Genomic DNA, 22,654 nt, shown 5'->3' on the forward strand with positions numbered 1-22,654 from the left:
TCTGGTGCTATTAAAAGTACACAGAATTTCCAGTGGTGTTTTTTTTTTTTTTTTTGGTCAGCTGCTTAGATGCCATCTTAATGCTATACAATCCTGACAATAAAAGCACAAATGCTAAAATTAGCTTTTCCTTTCCCCTAGAATAGAGAAACAGGGGTTTCCCATGTGGCTTGGTGGTAAAGAATATGGCTGCAAATGCAGGAGATGTGGGTTTGATCCCTGGGTTGGGAATATACCCTAGAGGAGGTAATGGTAACCCACTCCAGTATTCCTGCCTGGGAAAGCCCATAGACAGAGGAGCCTGGAGGGCTACAGTCCATGGGGTCACAAAGCGTTAGACAGGGCTTAGCAACTGAATGAAAACAACAACAACAAAAGGTGTATGCAAGCCTATAGGCAAAGCAGTAGCCATGCCCTATTGGTTTTTCTTTCCACAAACACATAGGGGTTTTCTACCTGTATTGCCATTCAGAAAGGCTCGAGTCCCCTTCACCATTCATCTTAGGTGATGGGTCTCCATGCCTCTGGAGACTCCCCATGCTAACATATCCCCTTTGCTCCATAACTATCATGTTCCTAAAGCTCACTTTCATCAAAGTCTTTCCTTGATTAAAACAAAATGAAACAAAGGGCCAAAATCACTCACTCACTCACACACACACACACACACACACACACACACACACACAAAGTCCTCCCTCAACAGATCTCTCTATCTGTAGAATTAAACATAACCCTCTGCATGGTACTCAAAATGTCCACAGTGTGGCTCCATTCTATCTTTCCAGCTTGACCTCTAACAGCTTGCCTACATATAACCTATGTGATGCCAAAATGGACTTACAGCTCTGTCCCAGGCGAGCCCTAGGTTTTCCTCCTTCACTAGCTCTGCTCAGTGTGTGCCTCATCTGACCTGTCCCCACTGTACATATTCTTCCAGGTCTATCTCCCACATCTGTCTTTCTTTAGAGTCCTTCAGCACCAGCAAACCTACTACATCCCAGTTCCTCCACCACACCTCAGGTAATTCTACTCTGTTCTATTTGCATTTGACTGTGAGCTCCTTGAAAGTACAGTCCCTATCTTAAGAAAGCACCATTTAATCACATGGTATTGTGCATATACTAGAAAGACCATAATCATGTGGCCATGGAAAATCTTTTTGTCTCTGCAACTTACTAGCTGAGAGACTTGTGAAGAGTTATTTAATCTTTCTGAGCCTGTGTTCCTTTGTTAATACATTAGCCATAATCGTATACCCTACAATGTTATGTTAAGGAATTAAATGTCTGTGAAAGTGCCTTTGTTCCAAGTAATTGCTGAATGATGATTCATCAAATCATTCCCTTCTTACTGCATATTTACTAGATTGGTTTAAGCATGCTCAATAAAGCACTAAGTAATTATGGATCCATTTTTTCTGGTTCCTAACTCTAGTTATTTCAGGTTTTATACAGATGTAAAAGTTTTTTTCTTCTATACAGCCCCCCTAAGAGGATTTACCTTGGCCTAAAAAGTATGGGAAGCATAAGCCCCAAACTTCTGTCCTTGTTGGTCAGCTATGAGCATTTTTAAAAAATAAATGTTCCACTTAAGCTGTTATTCTGGAAAACTGGAGTTTATTGGTCATCCCTGATCCATTTACACACATGAGTCTCTAAAGGTAAATATTACCAACTATGTAGAAGCTGGAAATATAAAGGCAGAAATTATAAGAATGGTGACATCATTACATCATAAAATGTCTGTGTTGGGATGAAGGGCAGAAGACAAGTGCACAGATAATCAGTTGCTGAACACGAAAGGCCAATTAAAAGCATCAAGTCCTAATTTATTATGAAAATGTGTGTATACTAAAGTTTCCACAATAAGATAATCAAAATTTATCTTTTGGGAATGGTTAGGGACAAAGGTAACTCTAGATTTTCAGAGATGGGCTGAAGAAAGGGAGGGGTTGGACTGTGAGATGGACAGAAGATGGGGTGGGCTGAGAAGGACAGAAGTACGGGGCAGGAATGAGAGGTGCTGGGTTTGGTTCACAGTTCCATTCCCTTTATTAACAGTGCCAAGCAGGATCTCTTTAGCCTGCACAATCGGGAAAGTTCCTGGCAAAAAAGTGCAAACCCTCTTTTATTTATCAGAACTGTAATTCCCATTAAATTGCTTCTCTGGATAAACAAAGGTTCATTTTACTGTTTTATGGGTGATTGTCTTTTCTTTTTTTTTCAGCTTTACTAAGATATAACTGATGAACAACATTTTAAGACAGTGCATATTGTGATGATTTGGTACACACATACATTGTGAAGGGGCTTCCCCGGTGGCTCAGTGGTCTAGAATCCACCTGCAATACAGGAGCTGCAGGAGATGAGGGTTCAGTCCCTGGGTGGCAAAGATCCCCTGGAGTAGGAAATGGCAACCCACTCCAGTATTGCTGCTGCTGCTGCTAAGTCGCTTTAGTCGTGTCCGACTCTGTGCGACCCCAGAGACAGCAGCCCACCAGGCTCCTCCGTCCCTGGGATTCTCCAGGCAAGAACACTGGAGTGGGCTGCCATTTCCTTCTCCAATGCATGAAAGTGAAAAGTGAAAGGGAGGTTGCTCAGTCATGTCCAACTCTTTGCGACCCCATGGACTGCAGCCTACCAGGCTCCTCTGTCCATGGGATTTTCCAAGCAAAAGTACTGGTGTGGGTTACCATTGCCTTCTCTGACCATTCTTGCCTGGAAAATTCCATGGACAGAGGAGCCTGTACAGTCCACGGGGTCACAAAGAATTGAACACGACTGAAGCAACCTAGCATGCATACATACATTGTGAGAGGATTTCCCCTCCCTCATCTAAAATTAATGTATTCATTACTCTTTTATGAGAGATTTTATTTGATCACAAAGCTTCAAGATTTTCTTGCTGTTTAACTCTTTGTTCCTTTTTTTGTAGAAAATGAGGACCACTGAAGTACTCAGAACAATGACAGTGGCTAGACCCGATAGGGTTACTGTTAATAAAAATTTCCAAGGGCAATTTTATTTTAACCAGGGGCCAATTACAAAATAGAGAAGAAATCAGAGAAAAATATTTTCTTAGAACACTAAATCTGGATTTAGGTACAGTAGTATTTATTCAGAATAACTTTAATGCTGTCAATTCAAAACTTCAGAAAAATCTATCTGATATAGAATTGTTGAAACAGTCATGAACAATGGTCTAGTTGGTGAGAGGCTGCTGGGATTTACTCAAATCATTATTCCAAACTTAACACTAATGAACAGGTTCTATTCCAAGTTAAAGAAGAAAAAAAGAACAATCCAAAACACAGATAAGATGGGGGCATATATGTATTTTATATGTAAATACATATATGTATTTTATATGTTTTATTTTATAGTTATACGTCACACTCTCAAATACCAGCTTGCTATGGAATTCTGTCTATTCCTGCTTTGTCTAAACAAACAAGAAACAACACATCTTAGCCAGAGTTGTATGAACAATGATAATCCAGTTCCATCAAAAGCTTTTCATTCATTCAGCGAATATTTGAGTTCCTACTTTGTGCTGGCATTGAAGAACAAGAGGAACAAGAGACAGTCTCTTGTTTGAGAATCTCATTGGCCACTGGAGATACAGACAGATAATCGGACATTTAGAATGACCTGCGCTAAATGTCACGATGAGGATGAGCACAGGGCACTCTGGGAGCATGGGAGTGACCACCTGAACCCATGTGCTCCCAGAGGAAAGCTCTGATGTCTGGATAAGAGCTTACCAGAGGAAGCAGAGGTAGAAGTAGCCTCTAGAGACAGAACCGCCTGAGCCAAGGCAGAGACGTATGAGCGAGAGTGAGCACAAATGAAAGACTGAGATGGGTGGTGCTGGACAGGTGGTTCTGAGTATAAAAATTTAAGATAAATAAACTATGGTAATGATGTTCCCTTTGTTTAAAAAAAGTTAGCTTTAGTTCCTTAACTGCATTGAAATGTATTTTGTTGAGACGAAATATAATTTTTCTCCTAGTTCTGTTTGGCTACATATATGTACGTTTTAAAATAATTGTTCTCCTTGGAGAGCAATACATGACAGACAGACATAAATTTTGCACTAATGTCCATTACAGTTTGGTCATCAATCATGTAGCCGATACCTGCCTTTACCAGTTGACATATGCTGGGGAGTGGAGAATGCCTGTTAATAAATCAACTCTTCCTCTGGGAGGTGAGCTTATTCTTTGAAATGGGGTGTGGGAGGGTTTGAGCATCTGGACACAGTGTGGGAGGGAGAAAGTGGTATGGAATCTCTGAGTGAACTGAATCTCCATTTCCTTCCTTTTTCGCTGGTGACCTCTCAGGAGAATCAAAGGACAGGGAGAAGTCTGCTCCTTTCCTGGGCTTCTGAGTATGTGTGCTTATTTTCTCAGTTGGGTCTGACTCTTTTGCAATATTACGGACAGTAAGTAGCCTGCCAATCTGCTCAGTTCATGGAATTTTCCAGGCAAGAATACTGGAGTGGGTTGCCATTTCCTATTTCATGGGTGTATCACATCCATAAACACCACTTTTACCATAAGACAAAGCTGTAAGAGGATGGCTAAACAGCATACAAATCATTTCCATCCTGAAAACATGCCAAGGCTTTAGACCTTGGCTTTCCTGCACCGACGACTTTGGCATCACAGTGCCTTTTCTCCAACTATCCTGAGAAATTCTGGACTCTGAAAGGTTCCTTTGCACCGGTTAAGCAAATCATCATTTATTAGCAACTTTAAGCAACCTCTGTCTCCTTTAAATGACTTTCATTTTTCTTTCGTCCTGGTTATTTTAAAATGACAGGTAAAAATATCTGTTCTCAGAGCTGTGTGAGATAAAAATGTTTGCCCTGAAGGGAATAAACTCTTGATTTAGCTAAAGCTAAAGAGTATATCTAAAATAGAAATACAGTATTATAAAAAATTAAAATCTGACAAATCCACTGTGAGAGTATATTTTCTCTGCTATAATATGTTTTATGCAGAGTCTTTTAAAAAGCAAACAAAATAAGGCAAATTTGGTAAATGGAACACAAGAATGAAGAGGCAGAACAGAAAAACATACTTATTTTGAGATCAGAGTGATGGCCTAAAAAGAAAATAGTTCCTGTTAGTTGGCCAAAGAGAAAACTGCTAGACTTCTGTCCCTCCTGCATAATAGGATCATAAGGGAAGTGTATCTCAGCTGAACAGATCAAGAAACTGACACTTTCTGCCAGATTTGGAAGAAATTTTTCTTCCCTATTAGTTCTTCTTTATTAACTGTTTGACTAACTGCTATTAAGCACTGTAGTAACTGCTTTGTTTGTATAACTCACATTATCATCACAGCTATAAAGACAGGCACTATTATTAGCCTCATTTCACACATGAAGGAATTAAGGCTCAGAGAGGCCAAAGATTTGCTCAAGGTCACAGAACCTTTGCCAGTCTAATGATAAAACCTTTCTTCTGGATGTTTACATACTATGTATGCAAACTTCCCTTGTGTGCATGCTGAGTCACTTTAGTTGTGTCTGACTCCTTTGCAATCCTATGCACTGTAGCCCATCAGGTTCCTATGTCCATGAGATTCTCCAAGCAAGAATACTGTAATGGATTGCCATGCCCTCCTCCAGGGGATCTTCCTGACCCAGGGATCAAATCCACACCTCTTGTGTCTCCTGTACTAGCGTCACTTGGGAAACCCCGATACTTCCCTTGAAAAAAATAAATCTAGTAGCAAAGCTTAGTTCACTAAGAAGTGAGAAACCACCTCCATGTAAAGTATTCTCAAGAACCTCATGGAATTCTAAGCAACCTAATACAGCTTTTCTATCCCTATTCTCCTCCATCAAGAGGCACTCTACTCTGCACTGGGGACAGAGAATAGCAAGGTCAGGGAGCTGAAGCTGGCACCTTTTCAAAGCATTCTGCTCCCAGGGTATCTCACTGTGTTACCTTATAAATGAACGAAAGTCCATCTCCCTTCACCCCCACCACCCATGTAACCCAACTTACTCCATGGAGTCAATGATTTTTTTTGGCTCCACAGGACATGGATAGACGACTTCATCAATGTGCTTCAGGTTACAATTTGAAAAGGCAGTTGAAATGTGTATGAAGGCTTCCAGCTTCGGCATCTGACTAGCCATGAGCAAAAGCTGCTGGGTGGCAGTGACGTTAAGCTGCACAGCATGTCTGGAGAAGGTTAGGCAAAAGGAAATACAGTGAGGCAAATCACATCCCGTTTTGCTGGAGCTGCACCAACCAGTTACTGCAGTAACTGGCATATCCATCTGATTTTTGTGGCTGCATCGAAGGACCAGGAAGAAAAGTATGAGTCATGGCCATACAGTTATATGATACTTGGAATATGTTATATGTTGATGATGCCTTTTGTGCATATAAATCCTGTGATACATGTTGAGGAGTCATCTGATTCTAAATCAACTGGAAGGAAAGAAAAATCACCATCCTCTGAATTTATAAAGGGACTTCTTAAGCAGCCATTAAAAGAATAAAAGAACATAAATTAGGCATCTACCTTAAGTTAGAAAATTCAAATATACTAGAGGAGATCAACAATTAATATAGAATGATAAATACGTTTCTATTGCAAAGGTATAGGTCAGATATAAAATTGATGTCAATAGAGAACAGATGAAGTTGCCAAGGGGGAGAGAGGTGAGGAAGGGATGAATTGGGAGTTTGGGATTAGCAGATGCCGACTATTATTTATAGGACAGATAAATTACAGGTTTCTAAAATAAAGCACAGGGAACTATATTCAGTATCTTATGATAAACCTTAATGGAAAAGAATATAAAAAAGAATGTATACATATATATGTATATATATATAACTGAATCACTTTGCTGTACAGCAGAAATTAAAACAACATTTTAAATCAACTATACTTCAGTTAAAAAATTGTTAAAACTCCAAATTTTACCTAATAGAACACAAAGCTGCATTAACATAAGGATATGATGACATTGAAGTAATTCTTTTTCTAGAAATATATGTTTCATACAAAATTAGGAAAACAGTTCAGTTCAGTTCAGTCACTCAGTCGTGTCCGACTCTTTGCGACCCCATGAATCACAGCATGCCAGGCCTCCCTGTCCATCACCAACTCCTGGGGTTCACTCAAACTCACATCCATCGAGTCTGTGATGCCATCCAGCTATCTCATCCTCTGTCATCCCCTTTTCCTCCTGCCCCCAATCCCTCCCAGCATCAGAGTCTTTTCCAATGAGTCAACTCTTCACATGAGGTGGCCAAAGTACTGGAGTTTCAGCTTTAGCATCATTCCTTCCAAAGAACACTCAGGGCTGATCTCCTTTAGAATGGACTGGTTGGATCTCTTTGCAGTCCAAGGGACTCTCAAGGGTCTTCTCCAAAACCACAGTTCAAAAGCATCAATTCTTCCGTGCTCAGCTTTCTTCACAGTCCAACTTTCACATCCATACATGACCACTGGAAAAACCATAGCCTTGACCAGATGGACCTTTGTTGGCAAAGTAATGTCTCTGCTTTTTAATGTGCTGTCTAGGTTGGTCATAACTTTCCTTCTAAGGAGTAAGCGTCTTTTAATTTCATGGCTGCAATCACCATCTGCAGTGATTTTGGAGCCCCCCAAAATAAAGTCTGACACTGTTTCCACTGTTTTCCCATCTATTTCCCATGAAGTGATGGGACCGGATGCCATGATCTTCGTTTTCTGAATGTTGAGCTTTAAGCCAAGTTTTCACTCTCCTCTTTCACTTTCATCAAGAGGCTTTTTAGTTCCTCTTCACTTTCTGCCATAAGGGTGGTGTCATCTGCATATCTGAGGTGATTGATATTTCTCCCGGCAATCTTGATTCCAGCTTGTGCTTCTTCCAGCCTAGTGTTTCTCATGATGTACTCTGCATAGAAGTTAAATAAACAGGTTGACAGTATACAGCCTTGATGTACTCCTTTTCCTATTTGGAACCAGTCTGTTGTTCCATGTCCAGTTCTAACTGTTGCTTCCTGACCTGTATATAGGTTTCTCAAGAGGCAGGTCAGGTGGTCTGGTATTCCCATCTCTTGAAGAATTTTCCACAGTTAATTGTGATCCACACGGTCAAAAGTTTTGGCAGAGTCAATAAAGCAGAAATAGACATTTTTCTGGGCACCTACTGACCTGAGGAGTTCCTCTTTCAGTATCCTATCATTTTGCCTTTTCATACTGTTCATGGGGTTCTCAAGGCAAGAATACTGAAGTGGTTTGCCATTCCCTTATCCAGTGGACCACATTCTGTCAAAAAAGATGTCCTTTTCATTATAGAGGACTGGAATGCAATAGTAGGAAGTCAAGAAACACTGGGAGTAACAGGCAAATTTGGCCTTGGAGTATGGAATGAAGCAGGGCAAAGGCTAATAGAGTTTTGTCAAGAGAATGCACTGGTCATAGCAGACACTCTCTTCCAACAACACAAGAGAAGACTCTACACATGGGCATCACCAGATGGTCAACACCGAAATCAGATTGATTATATTCTTTGCAGCCAAAGATGGAGAAGCTCTATACAGTCAGCAAAAACAAGACCAGGAGCTGACTGTGGCTCAGATCATGAGCTCCTTATTGCCAAATTCAGACTTAAATTGAAGAAAGTAGGGAAAGCCAGTAGACCATTTAGGTATGATCTAAATCAAATCCCTTATGATTATACAGTGGAAGTGAGAAATACATTTAAGAGACTAGATCTGATAGATAGAGTGCCTGATGAACTATGGACTGAGGTTCATGACATTGTACAGGAGGCAGGGATCAAGACCACCCCCATGGAAAAGAAATGCAAAAAAGCAAAATGCCTGCCTGGGGAGGCCTTACAAATAGGAAACCTATTACTCTAACTCAATAAAAGAAAAAAATATGTGATCGTGTGTACATATATATATAGAAAAAATTTAAAATGACATTCAATACCCATTTCTAGTTCAATTTTTATAATTTCACTAAAGGAAGAAAATTATTTAAAAATATATATACTTCAATTTGATAGCCTGTGTCATGCTTCATGGTGAAAAGTAAGGAGAACTGGTTTTAAAGGCAGAGTCAAGAAAAATGCTCACAATCACTACTACCTAACACTGCTCTGAAGTTCCAGCCTTATAATTAGAGAGGAAAATATAGTTAATAAATACCATCACTGCAAAGCCAACCACAAAATCACTATCAGATTATATAACTGTATATCTGAGAAAAAACAGAAGCAGCTGGAAAAAACAGGGGTGAACAATAATTCAATAAGGCATTCATGTCTAAAAGTTACATAAAATAATCACTAGCTTTCCTGTATAGAAACAAAAATTAGCATCTACAATGGAAGAACGGCACATATTCAAAAAAGAACATTTAAAAGATATCAAATTAATAAGTAGGCTCTATATAAAGAAAATTATGAAACTTCATTAAGGATCATAAGAGAAAAATTGAATGAAGATGTACATTGTTCTTGGGTAGGAAAAGTCAATGTCTAAATCATGCTATTTTTCTAAATCAATCTACATAGTCAAGGTAATCTCAGTCAAACTCACAACCCTTAAACAAACTTGGCAGATTTATTCTAAGCTTAATCAAGAGGTGAGAATGGTCAGGAAAATTCTTTAAAAAGAGAAAAATGTGTGTATACTTGCCTAATAAAATAAGAATAGTAGTCATTAAAATATTGTGGTACTGGAAAAGAAAGTCTAATTAATGGGATTAAAAAAATGATTCAGAAATAGGCATTTAATATAATATTTTCTTTTAAACAAAAATGAAAATAAATCATTTAATATATGTTGTTTAAAAAATAACTGTTAATATTAAAAAAATACTGTACATCACACACATCACTCTTATTTTTATAGAATTTTCCTATTTTTCTTTAGAGGTAAGTAAATTTTAAATGAGTCAGATTTAAATGTAAACATGAAACAGTTAAAATACTAGAAGAAATTATGAAAACTGTAAATAATAAAAACAGAGCTGAGGACAAATGATAAACTGTTAAAATATTTTGAGCCTAATAAAAGATGAAGAGTTAATATGCTAAATCTTCCAAGAAGTCTTAAAATATACCCCCAAAATTTTTTTCAAGAGAAAAATAGGTGAGGAACACAAACAAACATTTCACAAAAGAATAAACTGTCAATCAGCGTTTAAACATTCTCAACCTTTCTGATTATCAAAAATAAAAAACAAAATATACAATACTATTTCCATTTTCATATTGACAATGGTAAAAAGAATTAAAGAATTATAATAGGGTACTACTGTGTTAGAAATGAGCACTCATATGCCCAAGAACAGTGTAAATTCATACCACCTTTTTGAAAAGCAACTTAGCATCATATGTCAAAATATATAAACTGTTCATAACCTGGACATATCTGGCATGTGTCTAATAATTCCACTTTTGGGAATTTACCCAAAGGGGAAAAAATATATATATACAGATGTTCATCGCAGAGCTGTTTATAACAGTGAAACTTCTAAGAAATGCCCCTCAGTACAGAACTGCTTGAGTGTATTATATACATGTACAATGGGATGCCATGTAGTCACTACAAATTATAATAAATTATCAGTTGACAATGAAAGATATCTAAAAATAAAACTGAACAGATTGCAAAAAACACCATTCCATTTTTTGGAGAAATTGAACATAAGTCTATTATATTACAGATGCATAAAGAAAAGTTGAAATGGATGGTCTTCACAACATTAAATGGTTATCTGTGGATGGTAAGATTCTGGAAAAGATTTACTGCTTTGTTTTCATTGAGAATATCTTTATAAAAATAGAAATAATGAAGAAACTTACACATACGTGTGCACACACACGTTTAATACAAGTCATGAAAGGGGACTGGGACTGTACCTGAGGTGGTCATCAAAGCGCACGGTTGCGGCACAGTGGAAGACGATGTTTGTGTGGGAAAGAAGCTCCTGCATGTCCTCCTTGCTGATGGCAAAGTCATTCTGATTGAGGTCTGCAGAAATAGCTCGGATCTTCTCATGCACATTTGGACAAACTTCTTTGACTTTTTCAAACAGCTAAAACACATAAATCATCAAAGATCATCATCACCAATAATGTTCTTATTTTCACTGACTTATTTCATTTTAATTCACAAAAACTGGTTATTAGTTATAATAATATGACAGCCATCTGCTATATTTTATGGAATTCAAGGTCAGCTTAGAATAATTCTTGCTCCTCTTAATTTGATAAACATTCGGAAAAAGTTCCAGTGACCAGTAAGGAGTGTATTTTGAACTTTTCCTGGGTGAAGGAGTGGTGGTAAGTCATCCATATCTTGCACCATCCTCTCTTCCCTTCCAAGACAGCTTCGTGTTTAAACAGGGTGATTATTTCCATTTCTGCCTGGGAGATACTGTTTTGGGGCAAACTCACCAGCCCTTATATATCTTGACAAATTACCAGCAAAATCACCAGCCTGTAAGATCTCATAAGCGCAGCTTCAAAACAACTTGGTTAATTGGATCAGATTAACAAGAGGACTTAGAAGCACAAAGATAATTAGAAAAAAAACAAATTAAGCAAATTTGTAATGGGTAAAACAAATAAAATTTTTATATAATCTCATTTTAATATATAAATGGCAGTTATTGTCTAGTAAGAGGATTATATGAGCTCGTGTACTTTTTATCAGATTTTAATTGATTTTTTAATATTCTAATTTATTTATAAAGGGAAAAGGAAAGAGTACTGGCAGATATAGCTTTTATTACAATTATTCAGGTAAAACACAGCCTCTATTTTCCCTTCCACACAGAAGTTCTCAGGTTGAATTGGTATTTTCCATTTTCTCAGAAAATAACAATTTTAATGAAATCATCTTGGTTCCAATCTACTTTGATAAAATAAAACTTTATTGTAGTAATGGTTTGGTATGTGAAAAGTAAGGGCAAGAAAAGTAAGGTTAAATGTTTAGAAAGGTTAAGAGCAGAGAAAATTAGGATGTGGTTGAATACTAATATAGTCATGGAGACAGACAATCCTCCTCTCCCTTTTAACTTCAAAAGAATGTTTTCATCTGTTCCTTGATCCTGAGCAGCAGGCTTCTCCTTGCCGCTAGAGATTTACCCCAGGTAAATCTTCTTATTACCTGTTGGGTAATAAGAAGCTGATTTCAGGTATTTACAGAAATCATGTCTCATTTGTATCAGGTAAGACCATGTTCAGAGGACATCCTAGAAATTTAATGAAGCCAACTAAGGAAGGGAATTAAATCCACATACTGACCTGGCAGGATAATATACATCTGTCACCAAGCTACTATTTTCCTGCACTGTAGGGCCAGCCTTTTTAATATTGTATTACTATAATCCTGAAAATAATTCAAAAGTTGGGCCACTCTTCAATGCTTTTTGACATTTAAGATTGATAAAGCATCTTAGGGACATTCTCAACAAAGGTCATTTAAATTCTTTTGAAAGACATTTAACAGCTCTCCAGTCATACTGGATCATAAGCATACTAATATTTGCTTTCAGTCAGACGTTTTCCTTTGTGTCATTGTTGTTGTTGAGTCATTAAGTCATGTCCGACTCTTTGCAACCCCATGGACTACAGCATGCCAGCCTCCTCTCTCTTCCACTATCACCTGGAGTTTGCTTAAATTCATGTCCAATGAGGCCGTGATGCTATCTAACCATCTCATCCTCTGTTGCCCCCTTCTCCTCCTGCTCTCAATCTTTCCCAACCATCAGGGTCTTTTCTGATGAGTCGGCTCTTTGCATCAGGTGGCCAAAATAGCGGACCTTCAGTTTTAGCAACAGTCCTTTCAGTGAATAATCAGGGTTGATTTCCTTTAGGATTGACTAATTTGATCTCCTTCCTGTCCAAGGGACTCTCAAGAGTCTTCTCCAGTATCACAATTTTCTTTTGTAGTTCATGTTAATTATACAACAGACACAGGTTGGATATTTTTGGATAAGTTTATGCCACATTTACACAGTTATCCTCCTTTTAAACAATTGAATTTATAGGAGGCTCTTTCTGAGTTATGATAGGTTTCATTCATAAGAAATCTGTTTGGGGTTCTGTTGAGTCTGACTTTGGCCTGTGAAGACTTCTGGCTGCTTCAGAGCAAGATGTGGAAGATGGACTCAGTGTCTACTCTTTTAGCAATAGGGCTGATCACAGATGATGCAAGCTGCCATGCAAACATTTTCTATTGCCTTTGGCTTTTATGATTTTATTTTTAAGATTTTCTTTGGCTGTGCTGGGTCTTTGTTAGGTGTGCAGGCTATTTCTGGTTGTGGAATGGAGGGGCTTCCCTAGCTGTTGCACCTGGGCTCAGGTTGCCCCACGGTTGTGGGATCTTAATCCCCAACCAGAGATAGAACCCAAGTCCCTGCATTGGAAGGCAGATTCTTAACCACTGGACCACCAGGGAAGTCCTGGGTTTTTATGACTTTAAAAGTCAGAGAATATTATTAAATTGTACTATACTTTCAGACCACCTGTACAATGTTGAATGGCACAAAGATACATTAACAATATTACTGTTTTAGGAGATAATTACTATTTCTCCCAAATAAAGTCCTTTTGAAATAAAGGACTTTTGAAATAAAGTCCCAATCAACATCCTATTTATGGATTTATATTTTCAAATAAAAGGGGATATCTGAATGAACATAATGTAATTTAAAAAGAAGCTTAAGTATTCTGACTGAGGTGGTATTGATTACAATCCATTGATATAAATCAATGAATTGGCTGCATCAACTGAAGCCACAGTAATAATTAGGGTCCTATTTTACTATATTAGCCAGGCCTGGTAATATGAACATTACCAGACGGTCAATACTGAAATCAGATTGATTATGTTCTTTGCAGCCAAAGATGGAAAAGCTCTATAAGTCAGCAAAACCAAGACTGGGAACTGACTATGGCTCAGATCATGAACTCCTTATTGCCAAATTCAGACTTAAGTTGAAGAAAGTAGGGAAGACCACTAGAACATGCTGCTAAGTCACTTCAGTCGTGTCTGACTCTGTGCAACCTCATAGACGGCAGACCACCAGGCTCCCCTGTCCCTGGGATTCTCCAGGCAAGAACACTGGAATGGGTTGCCATTTCCTTTTCCAATGCATGAAAGTGAAAAGGGACAGTGAAGCCACTCAGTCATGTCCAACTTTTAGCAACCCTAAGGACTGCAGCCTACCAGGCTCCTCCGTCCACGGGATTTTCCAGGCAAGAGTACTGGAGTGGGGTGCCATTGCCTTCTCCTGTTACTAGATTACTACCAGTATTACAAAGAATTTAAAATTTTTGTTCTGCAGTTTAGAATATACGTTTCGAACATGCTGGTATGACCTAAATCAAATCCCTTATGATTACACAGTGGAAGTGAGAAAGAGATTCAAAGGATTAGATCTGATAGAGTGCCTGAAGAACTACGGATGGAGGTTCATTACATTTTACAGGAGGCAGTGAGCAAGACCATCCCCAAGAAAAAGAAAGGCAAAAAGGCAAAAGGGTTGTTTGAGGAGGCCTTACAAACAGCTATGAAAAGAAGTGAAAGGCAAAAGAAAAACGTAAAGATATACCCATTTGAATGCAGAGTTCCAAAGAATAACAAAGAGAGATAAGAAAGCCTTCCTCAGTGATCAATGCAAAGAAATAGAGGAAAACAATAGAATGGGAAAGACTAGAGATCTCTTCAAGAAAGTCAGAGATACCTAGGGAACTTTCCATGCAAAGATGGGCTCAATAAAGGACAGAAATGGTATGGACCTAACAGAAGCAGAAGATATTAAAAAGAGGTGGAAAGAATACACAGAACTGTACAAAAAAAGATCTTCATGACCCAGATAATCATGATGGTCTGATCACTCACCTAGAGCCAGATATCCTGGAATGTAAAGTCAAGTGGGCCTTAGAAAGCATCACTACAAACAAAGCTAATGGAGGTGATGGAATTCCAGTTGAGCTATTTCAAATCCTAAAAGATGATGCTGTGAAAGTGCTGCACTTAATTTGCCAGCAAATTTGGAAAACTCAGCAGTGGCCATAGGACTGGAAAAGGTCAGTTTTCATTCCAGCCCCAAAGAAAGGCAATGCCAAAGAATGCTCAAACCACCACACAATTGAACTCATCTCACATGCTAGCAAAGTAATGTTCAAAATTCTCCAAGCCAGGCTTCAACAGTATGTGAACCTTGAACTTCCAGATGTTCAAACTGGATTTAGAAAAGGCAGAGGAGCCAGAGATCAAATTGCCAACATCCACTGGATCATCAAAAAAGTGAGAGACTTCCAGAAAAATATCTACTTCTGCTTTACTGACTATGCCAAAGCCTTTCACTGTGTGGATCACAGCAAACTGTGGAAAATTCTTCAAGAGATGGGAATACCATCCACCTTACCTACCTCCTGAGAAATCTGTATGCAGGTCAAGAAGCAACAGTTAGAACTGGACATAGAACAACAACTGGTTCCAAATCGGAGAAGGAGTACGTCAAAGCTGTATGTTGTCACCCTGCTTATTAAACTTCTATGCAGAGTACATCATGTGAAATGCTGGGCTGGATGAAGCACAAACTGGAATCAAGATTGCTGGGAGAAATATCAATAACCTCAGATATGTAGATATGCAGAAAGTGAAGAAGAACTAAATAGCCTCTTGATGAAACTGAAAGAAGAGAATAAATATGTTGTCTTAAAACTCAACATTCAGAAATCAAAGATCATGTCATCTGGTCCCATCACTTCATGGCAAATAGATGGGGAAACAGTGGAAACAGTGACAGACTTTATTTTGGGGGGCTCCAAAATCACTGCAGATGGTGAATGCGGCCATGAAATTAAAAGATACTTGCTCCTTGGAAAAGCTATGACCAATCAGCATATTCAAAATCAGAGACTTGACTTTGCCAGCAAAGGTCCTTCTACCCAAAGCTATGGTTTTTCCAGTAGTCATGTATGGATGTAAGAGTTGGACTATAAAGAAAGTTGAGCACTGAAAAACTGATGCCCTGGAACTGTGGTGCTGGAGAATACTCTTGAGAGTCCTTTGGACAGCAATGAGATCCAACCAGTCCATCCTAAAGGAAATCAGCCCTGGGATTTCTTTGGAAGGACTGATGCTGAAGCTGAAACTCCAATACTTTGGCCACCTGATGCAAAGAGTTGACTCACTGCAAAAGACCTTGATGCTGGGCAAGATTGAAGGCAGGCGGAGAAAGGCTCGCATAGGATGAGATGGTTGGATGGCATCACCGACTCAATCCAGGAGTTGGTGATGGACAGGAAGGCCTGCCATGCTGCAGTCCATGGGGCTGGTTGGACATGACTGAGCTACTGAACTGAACTGATAATATGAATGGCATGGGCTTCCCTGGTGGCTCAGACTGTAAAAAAACTTTTAATCTGGAATCTCAGCATATGGCTGTAGCTTCTAACAAAACAATACTCATTAAATGTAGGCGAAGCCTAGAGTGGTACAGATTGCAGCCAACTGCCATGCAACAGGTCAGTGCTTTTTAAAATGTTATCCCCAAGTGAACTGCACTGAAATCAGTAGATATGCATCTAAAAATTCCTGGACCCCATGCCATGCTCACAAAGTAAGAAATTACTGGGCCCTGCCCAGGAGTTTGCATTTCACATCAGGTTTCAAAGTTGATTTTAACTGATCCCAAGCTGAGAACTTCCTTAGTGGCATTGTTAACACAAATAACTGATGAACAACTGTGTATGACTCATTTCCCTCTTTAACAGCCCAGGGCAGTTACAAGACATCAGTGGTTTTCAAACTGTAGAGGCAAAAGAAAATTCTAGGGACCAATTAAAAATGATGCCTCTGTTCCTGATCCTGCTCACAGTGCCAACTGTCTCACTGTTTAAACTGTTCACTGAACCCAGGGTAGGCAAGGTGCAAGTTAAGAGACTGGAAGAAGACTCGAGGGGCCAGAGAAACTGCAGGCACATTTATTCTCTCCTGGCTGATGCTGCAGCCATAGCAGTAGACACGCTACATTCTCTCCCGTCGTGGCTGACCCAACACAACAGACACAACCGTGATTCAGCAGTAATGCCGCCATGTTCTAGTGAAATGAAGTGAAGTGTCAGTTGCTCAGTCATGTCCAGCTCTTTGGGACACCATGGACTGTGGCCCACAAGGCTCCTCTGTCCATGGAATTCTCCAAGCAAGAATATTGAAGTGGATTGTCATTTCCTTCTCCAGGGATCTTCCTCATCCAGGAATCAAACCTGGGTCTCCCACATTGCAGCCAGATTCTTTACTGTCTGAGCCCCCAGGGAAGCCACCACATTCGAGGTAGAGCTTATATATGCCTACAGCACAAAGTAGCTCATGATCAAGCGAGTGCCTTGTGTTGCGCATGTGCAGTGTTATAAATGATCTCAGCTGTTCCATAGTCATTATTTACAAAATGTGGGGGGAGAGGGCCTGAACGTGCCATCTTGGCTAATTTGCTCTCTCCCCACAATGCCCTTACTCCACCCCCAGAGATCTTGACTCAGTAAGTTTGGTATGTAACCAAGAGTAGTATTTCTTAACCATCTCCATGGATAGGTCTGATGGTCCAATACCATACTTAGAGAAACACCAACTCCAAAAATTCATGTCCGTTTTAAAATTCTGCACTTAAATTTCACCCTCTGGTTTGTAAACTCCTTGATTCTTCTTTTATCACTTTAAGCTTGACAGCACCCAGTTCATTGAAACAACTCAAATTTTCTTTGTTAAACTGAAAGTAATTACTCTAAGAGCAGGCCTTCCTGATGGCTAGGATGGCAAAGAATTTGCCTGCAATGCCAGAGATCTGGGTTCAGTCTCTGGGTCAAGAAGATCCCCTGGAGAAGGAAATGGCAACCCACTCCAGTATTCTTGCCTGGAGAATTCCATGGACAGAGAAGCCTGGCGGGCCTCAGTCCATGGCATTGCAAAGAGTTGGACATGACTAAGCGACTAACACTTTCACTCTTCACTGTAAGAACAGTAATAGGACCATAAATGAACAGTTTGATTCCTGAAATTGGTTACCAGCTCTTTTGTGTTGGTGGGATAAAAGATAGCAGGTAACTACTGCTAAAAGAAGACTTAAAGTGATCTATGGGTCCTCTGTATTAACTGCCAAGGGTAGGGGATATGGAAAGGCTCAGCACAGACCCTTTTCTTTTGTAATAACGACAAGACTAAAGGACAGACAAAATGATCCAAATGGATCCTCAATAGATATCAGCTCTTCTGAAAGTTATTATTTTTTTTGGAGGGGTAAGGTGAGGGACAAAACATCAATTAAAGGCAAAAAATAGGTGGAATAAAAATGAGCTAAAAAATAAAATTTCAAAAATTTCATTGAAGGCCCACTAATAAAGAACTTAATATAATTATTTTAGATTCTAAGAGTTCATCATCTTCCTTCTCATATATTCTTTATTTAATGGCACAGGACTAAGAAGGTAAAGAGTTGAATAACTACTTGCTATGTTTGAACACTCAAGAATGCTGCTTTTTCATTTTAGTAAACCATGCTCTTGATATAAGATGGAAGACACATTTCTGTGGTCACTGAAAGATAATAGCTGGGAGATGATCTAAACATTTTGAACTGATAATAAAGCAATACATTTTTCTTTCTTTTTTTTTTCATTTCATGTATGATATTTTACCTGTTTCAATGCCATTCTCCCCAATCATCCCACCCTCTCCCTCTCCCACAGAGTCCAAAAGACTGTTCTATACATCTGTGTCTCTTTTGCTGTCTCGCATACAGGGTTATCATTACCATCTTTCTAAATTCCTTATGTATGCGTCAGTATACTGTATTGGTGTTTTTCTTTCTGGCTTACTTCACTCTGGTTCTTAGAAAGTTTAGGAGTGTTTCATTGATTTGACATTACACAGACAAGTATTTCTCTTCCAATTTGTTTTTTAAACATGAGAGACTATTTTGGCAATAGTTACTTATAGCCCAGATGCAAGAGACAAATTTGAAAATGCTAAGAAAAAAATTCACAAAAAGAGATATTTGGGGGTTCAATTAACTGAGGTATGACTTATGTGGCCAAATACTAACACTGCATTTTTATTAAAAACAGGACTTGGGCAAAAATTGAGGGGCATGACATTTATATAATGCTTCTGAAACAATGTAGAAGCCCTGAGCTTGGACTTCTACAGTCAATTTGTTATCCACATAATCTCACTTGGGAGGCATCTAGGAGGTTACTACCTTCTAAAGGCTACTTTAAGTTATCATTCTTTTCTAATCATGAGAGGTTTTGATCTTTATTCAGTTTACTGATTCCTCTCTTCAAATATAACTATTATTTAATCACAATAACCCACCAAAATTTGCTTAATATTTTTATTTTGTAAAAACAAGGGGTGAGTCTCTTAAAATAAAGGGCAATCTCTATGAAATATCTGGTATCCCAATGGAAAGGAGAGCCTGGAACATTTATCATTGAAATTTTAGAGTGCTGAGTTAAAACAAGTCAATGAATTTTATAAGTCAGCTCTTGAGCAAGAAAGACTTATTTTAAAAGGATATATATAATCTAAGTTGAGTACAATTAAATACAAATAAGTACATGTAAATTAAGACAAAAAACCATCATACCTAATGTAAAGATTCACAAAATGTTAGAATTGTGCTAGTTTACTGATAACTTCCATAAGATATAAAGGATTAACCTAGAAGTTTTTACTGCTTTCATAAGAACTACTCTCTAGGACCACAAAGCAGTCTTAAATGTAGTACTATGGTTATCAAATTTTAGCATACAGTAGGGTTGCTTGAGAAGTTGTTTAAAAAGACAAAAACCCAGATGTACTACTCTTAGATATTCTGACTCAGTTCTGAGATGAAGCTTGGGCAGCTGTGCTTTGTACAGGCTCACTAGGGACACTGATCCACACTGAAGATGAGAACCACTGGTGTCTTAGAAAGATCCTAATTTGGATTTGGCTCTTTGGATTCAGGAAGGCCAGAGTTTGAAGCCTAGTTCTGCCATTTCTTAACTGTGTGACTGGGGTAAGTTACTCATTTCTTGGGGTCTCAGGGTCTTAGTGTGCATGTTTATCTAAAATGTCAGTCAAAGGACTGTAACACTCATGATCTCAGAGAACTAATAATTTATATATGCGCTACTATTCTTTTCTACTATTCTTTTTTTTCCAGTTTTATTGAGGAATAACTGGAATACATCACTATATAAGTTTAAGAGGTATAGTATGATGGTTTGATTTACATATATTGTGAAATGATTACAATAGGTTCAATTACTATCCATCTCCTCATAGAGATAACAATAAAAAGAAAGAAAAAATGAACAAAAATATTCTCCTTGTGGTGAGAACCCTTAGAATTTACTGTTAACAATGTCTATATCATACATATTCTGCTGTCATTGAAAACAATTTTGCATTTAGCAAAATTATAATTCACTTAAGAATCTGTAATAAATGCTAGAGGTGACTCAGTTCAACATCTTGTTCCCACATCAAAAGCCACTTTCACAGAGTTCTTTCAGAATAAGTACCTGGTTAGAGGAATTAATTTCCTAGGGGTGGTAGAGCAATGCAGGGGAGAAAAAAATAGGCTTTAGAGATAGGAGAACTGCATTTAAAATATGCTTTGCCACTTCCTTGGTACTTCCTTGGATAGGCGACAACTTTCTTGGATTAATTTCTTATCTGTGTTGCAGCAATAAGGCATACCATGGAGTTTTGTGAAGATTAAATAGGGTAATAAATGTCGGATGCCTAGCATAGTGGCTACCACTTAGTAGGTTTCTAATAATAGGAAAACTTCTCTTCTGTTTCCATCAGAAATACTCCATTTCCAAAATGTGTTAATCAGACAGTATGCATGTGCATTTGTGTGTGTTGGGTCACCCAAGGTTTCTGATTATGCCATGTGATCCATGTATGTCTAAAAACTGAATATATTTCAGAGTCATGCTGAATCCTGTGGCTTGGTAACTTCTGGAGTGAAATCAGCATAGGCAATATGAAGCTTCTATGAAAAAGACAGTATGATTGGAAGAAATTTTAAAAGAAAGAAAGAAGTTGGACATGTGAAATCATACTAGTGATTGAATGAACTAGTGAATGGTATTGTAAAAGAAAACAAGAGATTGAGAAATAAATTACTTCTGTTTCTGGGACCTTAAAGAAGATAAAATTAATTTTAAAAGGATTTTTTTTTCTCAAAGGGAAAGAAATCACCCACAGAAGGGAGGCTTAACACACTTCGACTAATTTGAGTTGAGTAACTGTCAAACAGAGAACCAGTTATACCCTTTCAAAAGTATGTGTCTGTTAATCATGGGGGAATTTTAATTCTTGGAAAGGTTATATTCCCTCTAGTTGTCCCAAATTTATAAAAGCCTCTTGCTTTTTGTGGGATCATTAGTTTCTTAGGAAAAATAAAATATAGTAATGGAACAAAACTGACTTTGGGAATTTAAAATACAAACTTTTTTTTTAAATTGCCTTTGCTTTAAATAGAGATCTAACAGAATCATTAATATCAATCAGAAATTCATGTTCTGGAAGTTGTGAACAAGCAACTTTTACACAGGGTAGCCTGAACCAAATATGAAAATGCTATTCTTCCTTATGAAATTCTATGCAAACTAACAAGGAACTTTTATATTATATGAAATTAACTTTTCTGTTGTAGGAAGGAAGGGTGGAGCCACAGTGTGTGTGCTGTGCTGTGCAAGTTGCTTCAGTCATGTCCGACTCTTTGCAACCCTATGGACTATAGACCACCAGGCTTCTCTGTCCATGGGATTCTCCAGGCAAGAATACTGGAGTGGGTTGCCATGCCGTCCTCCAGGGCAACCCATGGCAACCCATTCCTGACCCCGGGATCAAACTTGCATCTCTTTATCTCCTGTATTGGCAGGTGGGTTCTTTACCACTAGTGCCCCCTGGGAAGCCCACTTTTCTGTTGGGTGCTTCTTAATAGTGATGTTAGAGTGCTGGTCTTTTTTTGCAGATGTTATTTGGTAGAAGTTAATTTCTTTAAATGCATTATTTTTCCCCCGAGGGATCTAATGTCTTCTAAAAACTACCAAACAGTGATAGTTTTGCAAAAGGATTCAATAAACTATTTCATGGAATGTTGCTATCTTCTATTGTCTTAAATCTAATCAGTTCTATGAACCGAGGGCCCCATGTGTGTCCCAGCATAATTCACTATCTAAAGCTCTCCAGGGTATTTCATAGTAGGTTTATCTTAAAGGTACTGCAAGCTTATTGAGTAATTCACATTTTTCCAGAGAAATTGACTTGAAATATCCAGTGCAACCTGCCAAGCTCTGCTTTTGTTTATAAATCCACTTCCCAGTGGTATAATACAGGACAGCCTTTCCCTGTAAAACCCTGAATTTTGCCTAGTCTTCTCATATGCTGCATTCTAAACCTGGCAACATCTCACCATAAACCTTGCCTTACCTAATTACTATAGCTTAAGAGGAAAAGCCCAAGCATTTCTGATATTCTCTCAAACATCTTCTTTTTTTTTAGATTCTGACCTCACTCTTAATTAACTACCTCACTCAATATAAATTCATCTACTTGTGGTTTTATTTTTCAGATATGGATATTGCCTTCTTGATG

The 22,654-nt window shown here is 38.3% G+C and overlaps 1 protein-coding gene across 2 annotated transcripts in view; it reads right to left on the reverse strand.

Moving 5' to 3' along the window:
• The window catches only part of FAR2 (fatty acyl-CoA reductase 2), a 176,447-nt gene that overhangs the window by 24,175 nt on the left and 129,618 nt on the right, over window positions 1-22,654 (reverse strand). For both annotated transcript variants that reach the window (XM_069585454.1, XM_069585455.1), the window contains exons 3-4: window positions 10,900-11,075; window positions 6,023-6,202 (exon numbers count right to left, since the gene is read on the reverse strand). In XM_069585454.1, coding sequence (XP_069441555.1) covers window positions 6,023-6,202; window positions 10,900-11,075 — 356 coding nt within the window. The remainder of the gene's footprint in view (window positions 1-6,022; window positions 6,203-10,899; window positions 11,076-22,654) is intronic.

The sequence above is a fragment of the Ovis canadensis genome, chromosome 3, assembly GCF_042477335.2.
Source record: "Ovis canadensis isolate MfBH-ARS-UI-01 breed Bighorn chromosome 3, ARS-UI_OviCan_v2, whole genome shotgun sequence".
Lineage (NCBI taxonomy): Eukaryota > Metazoa > Chordata > Mammalia > Artiodactyla > Bovidae > Ovis > Ovis canadensis.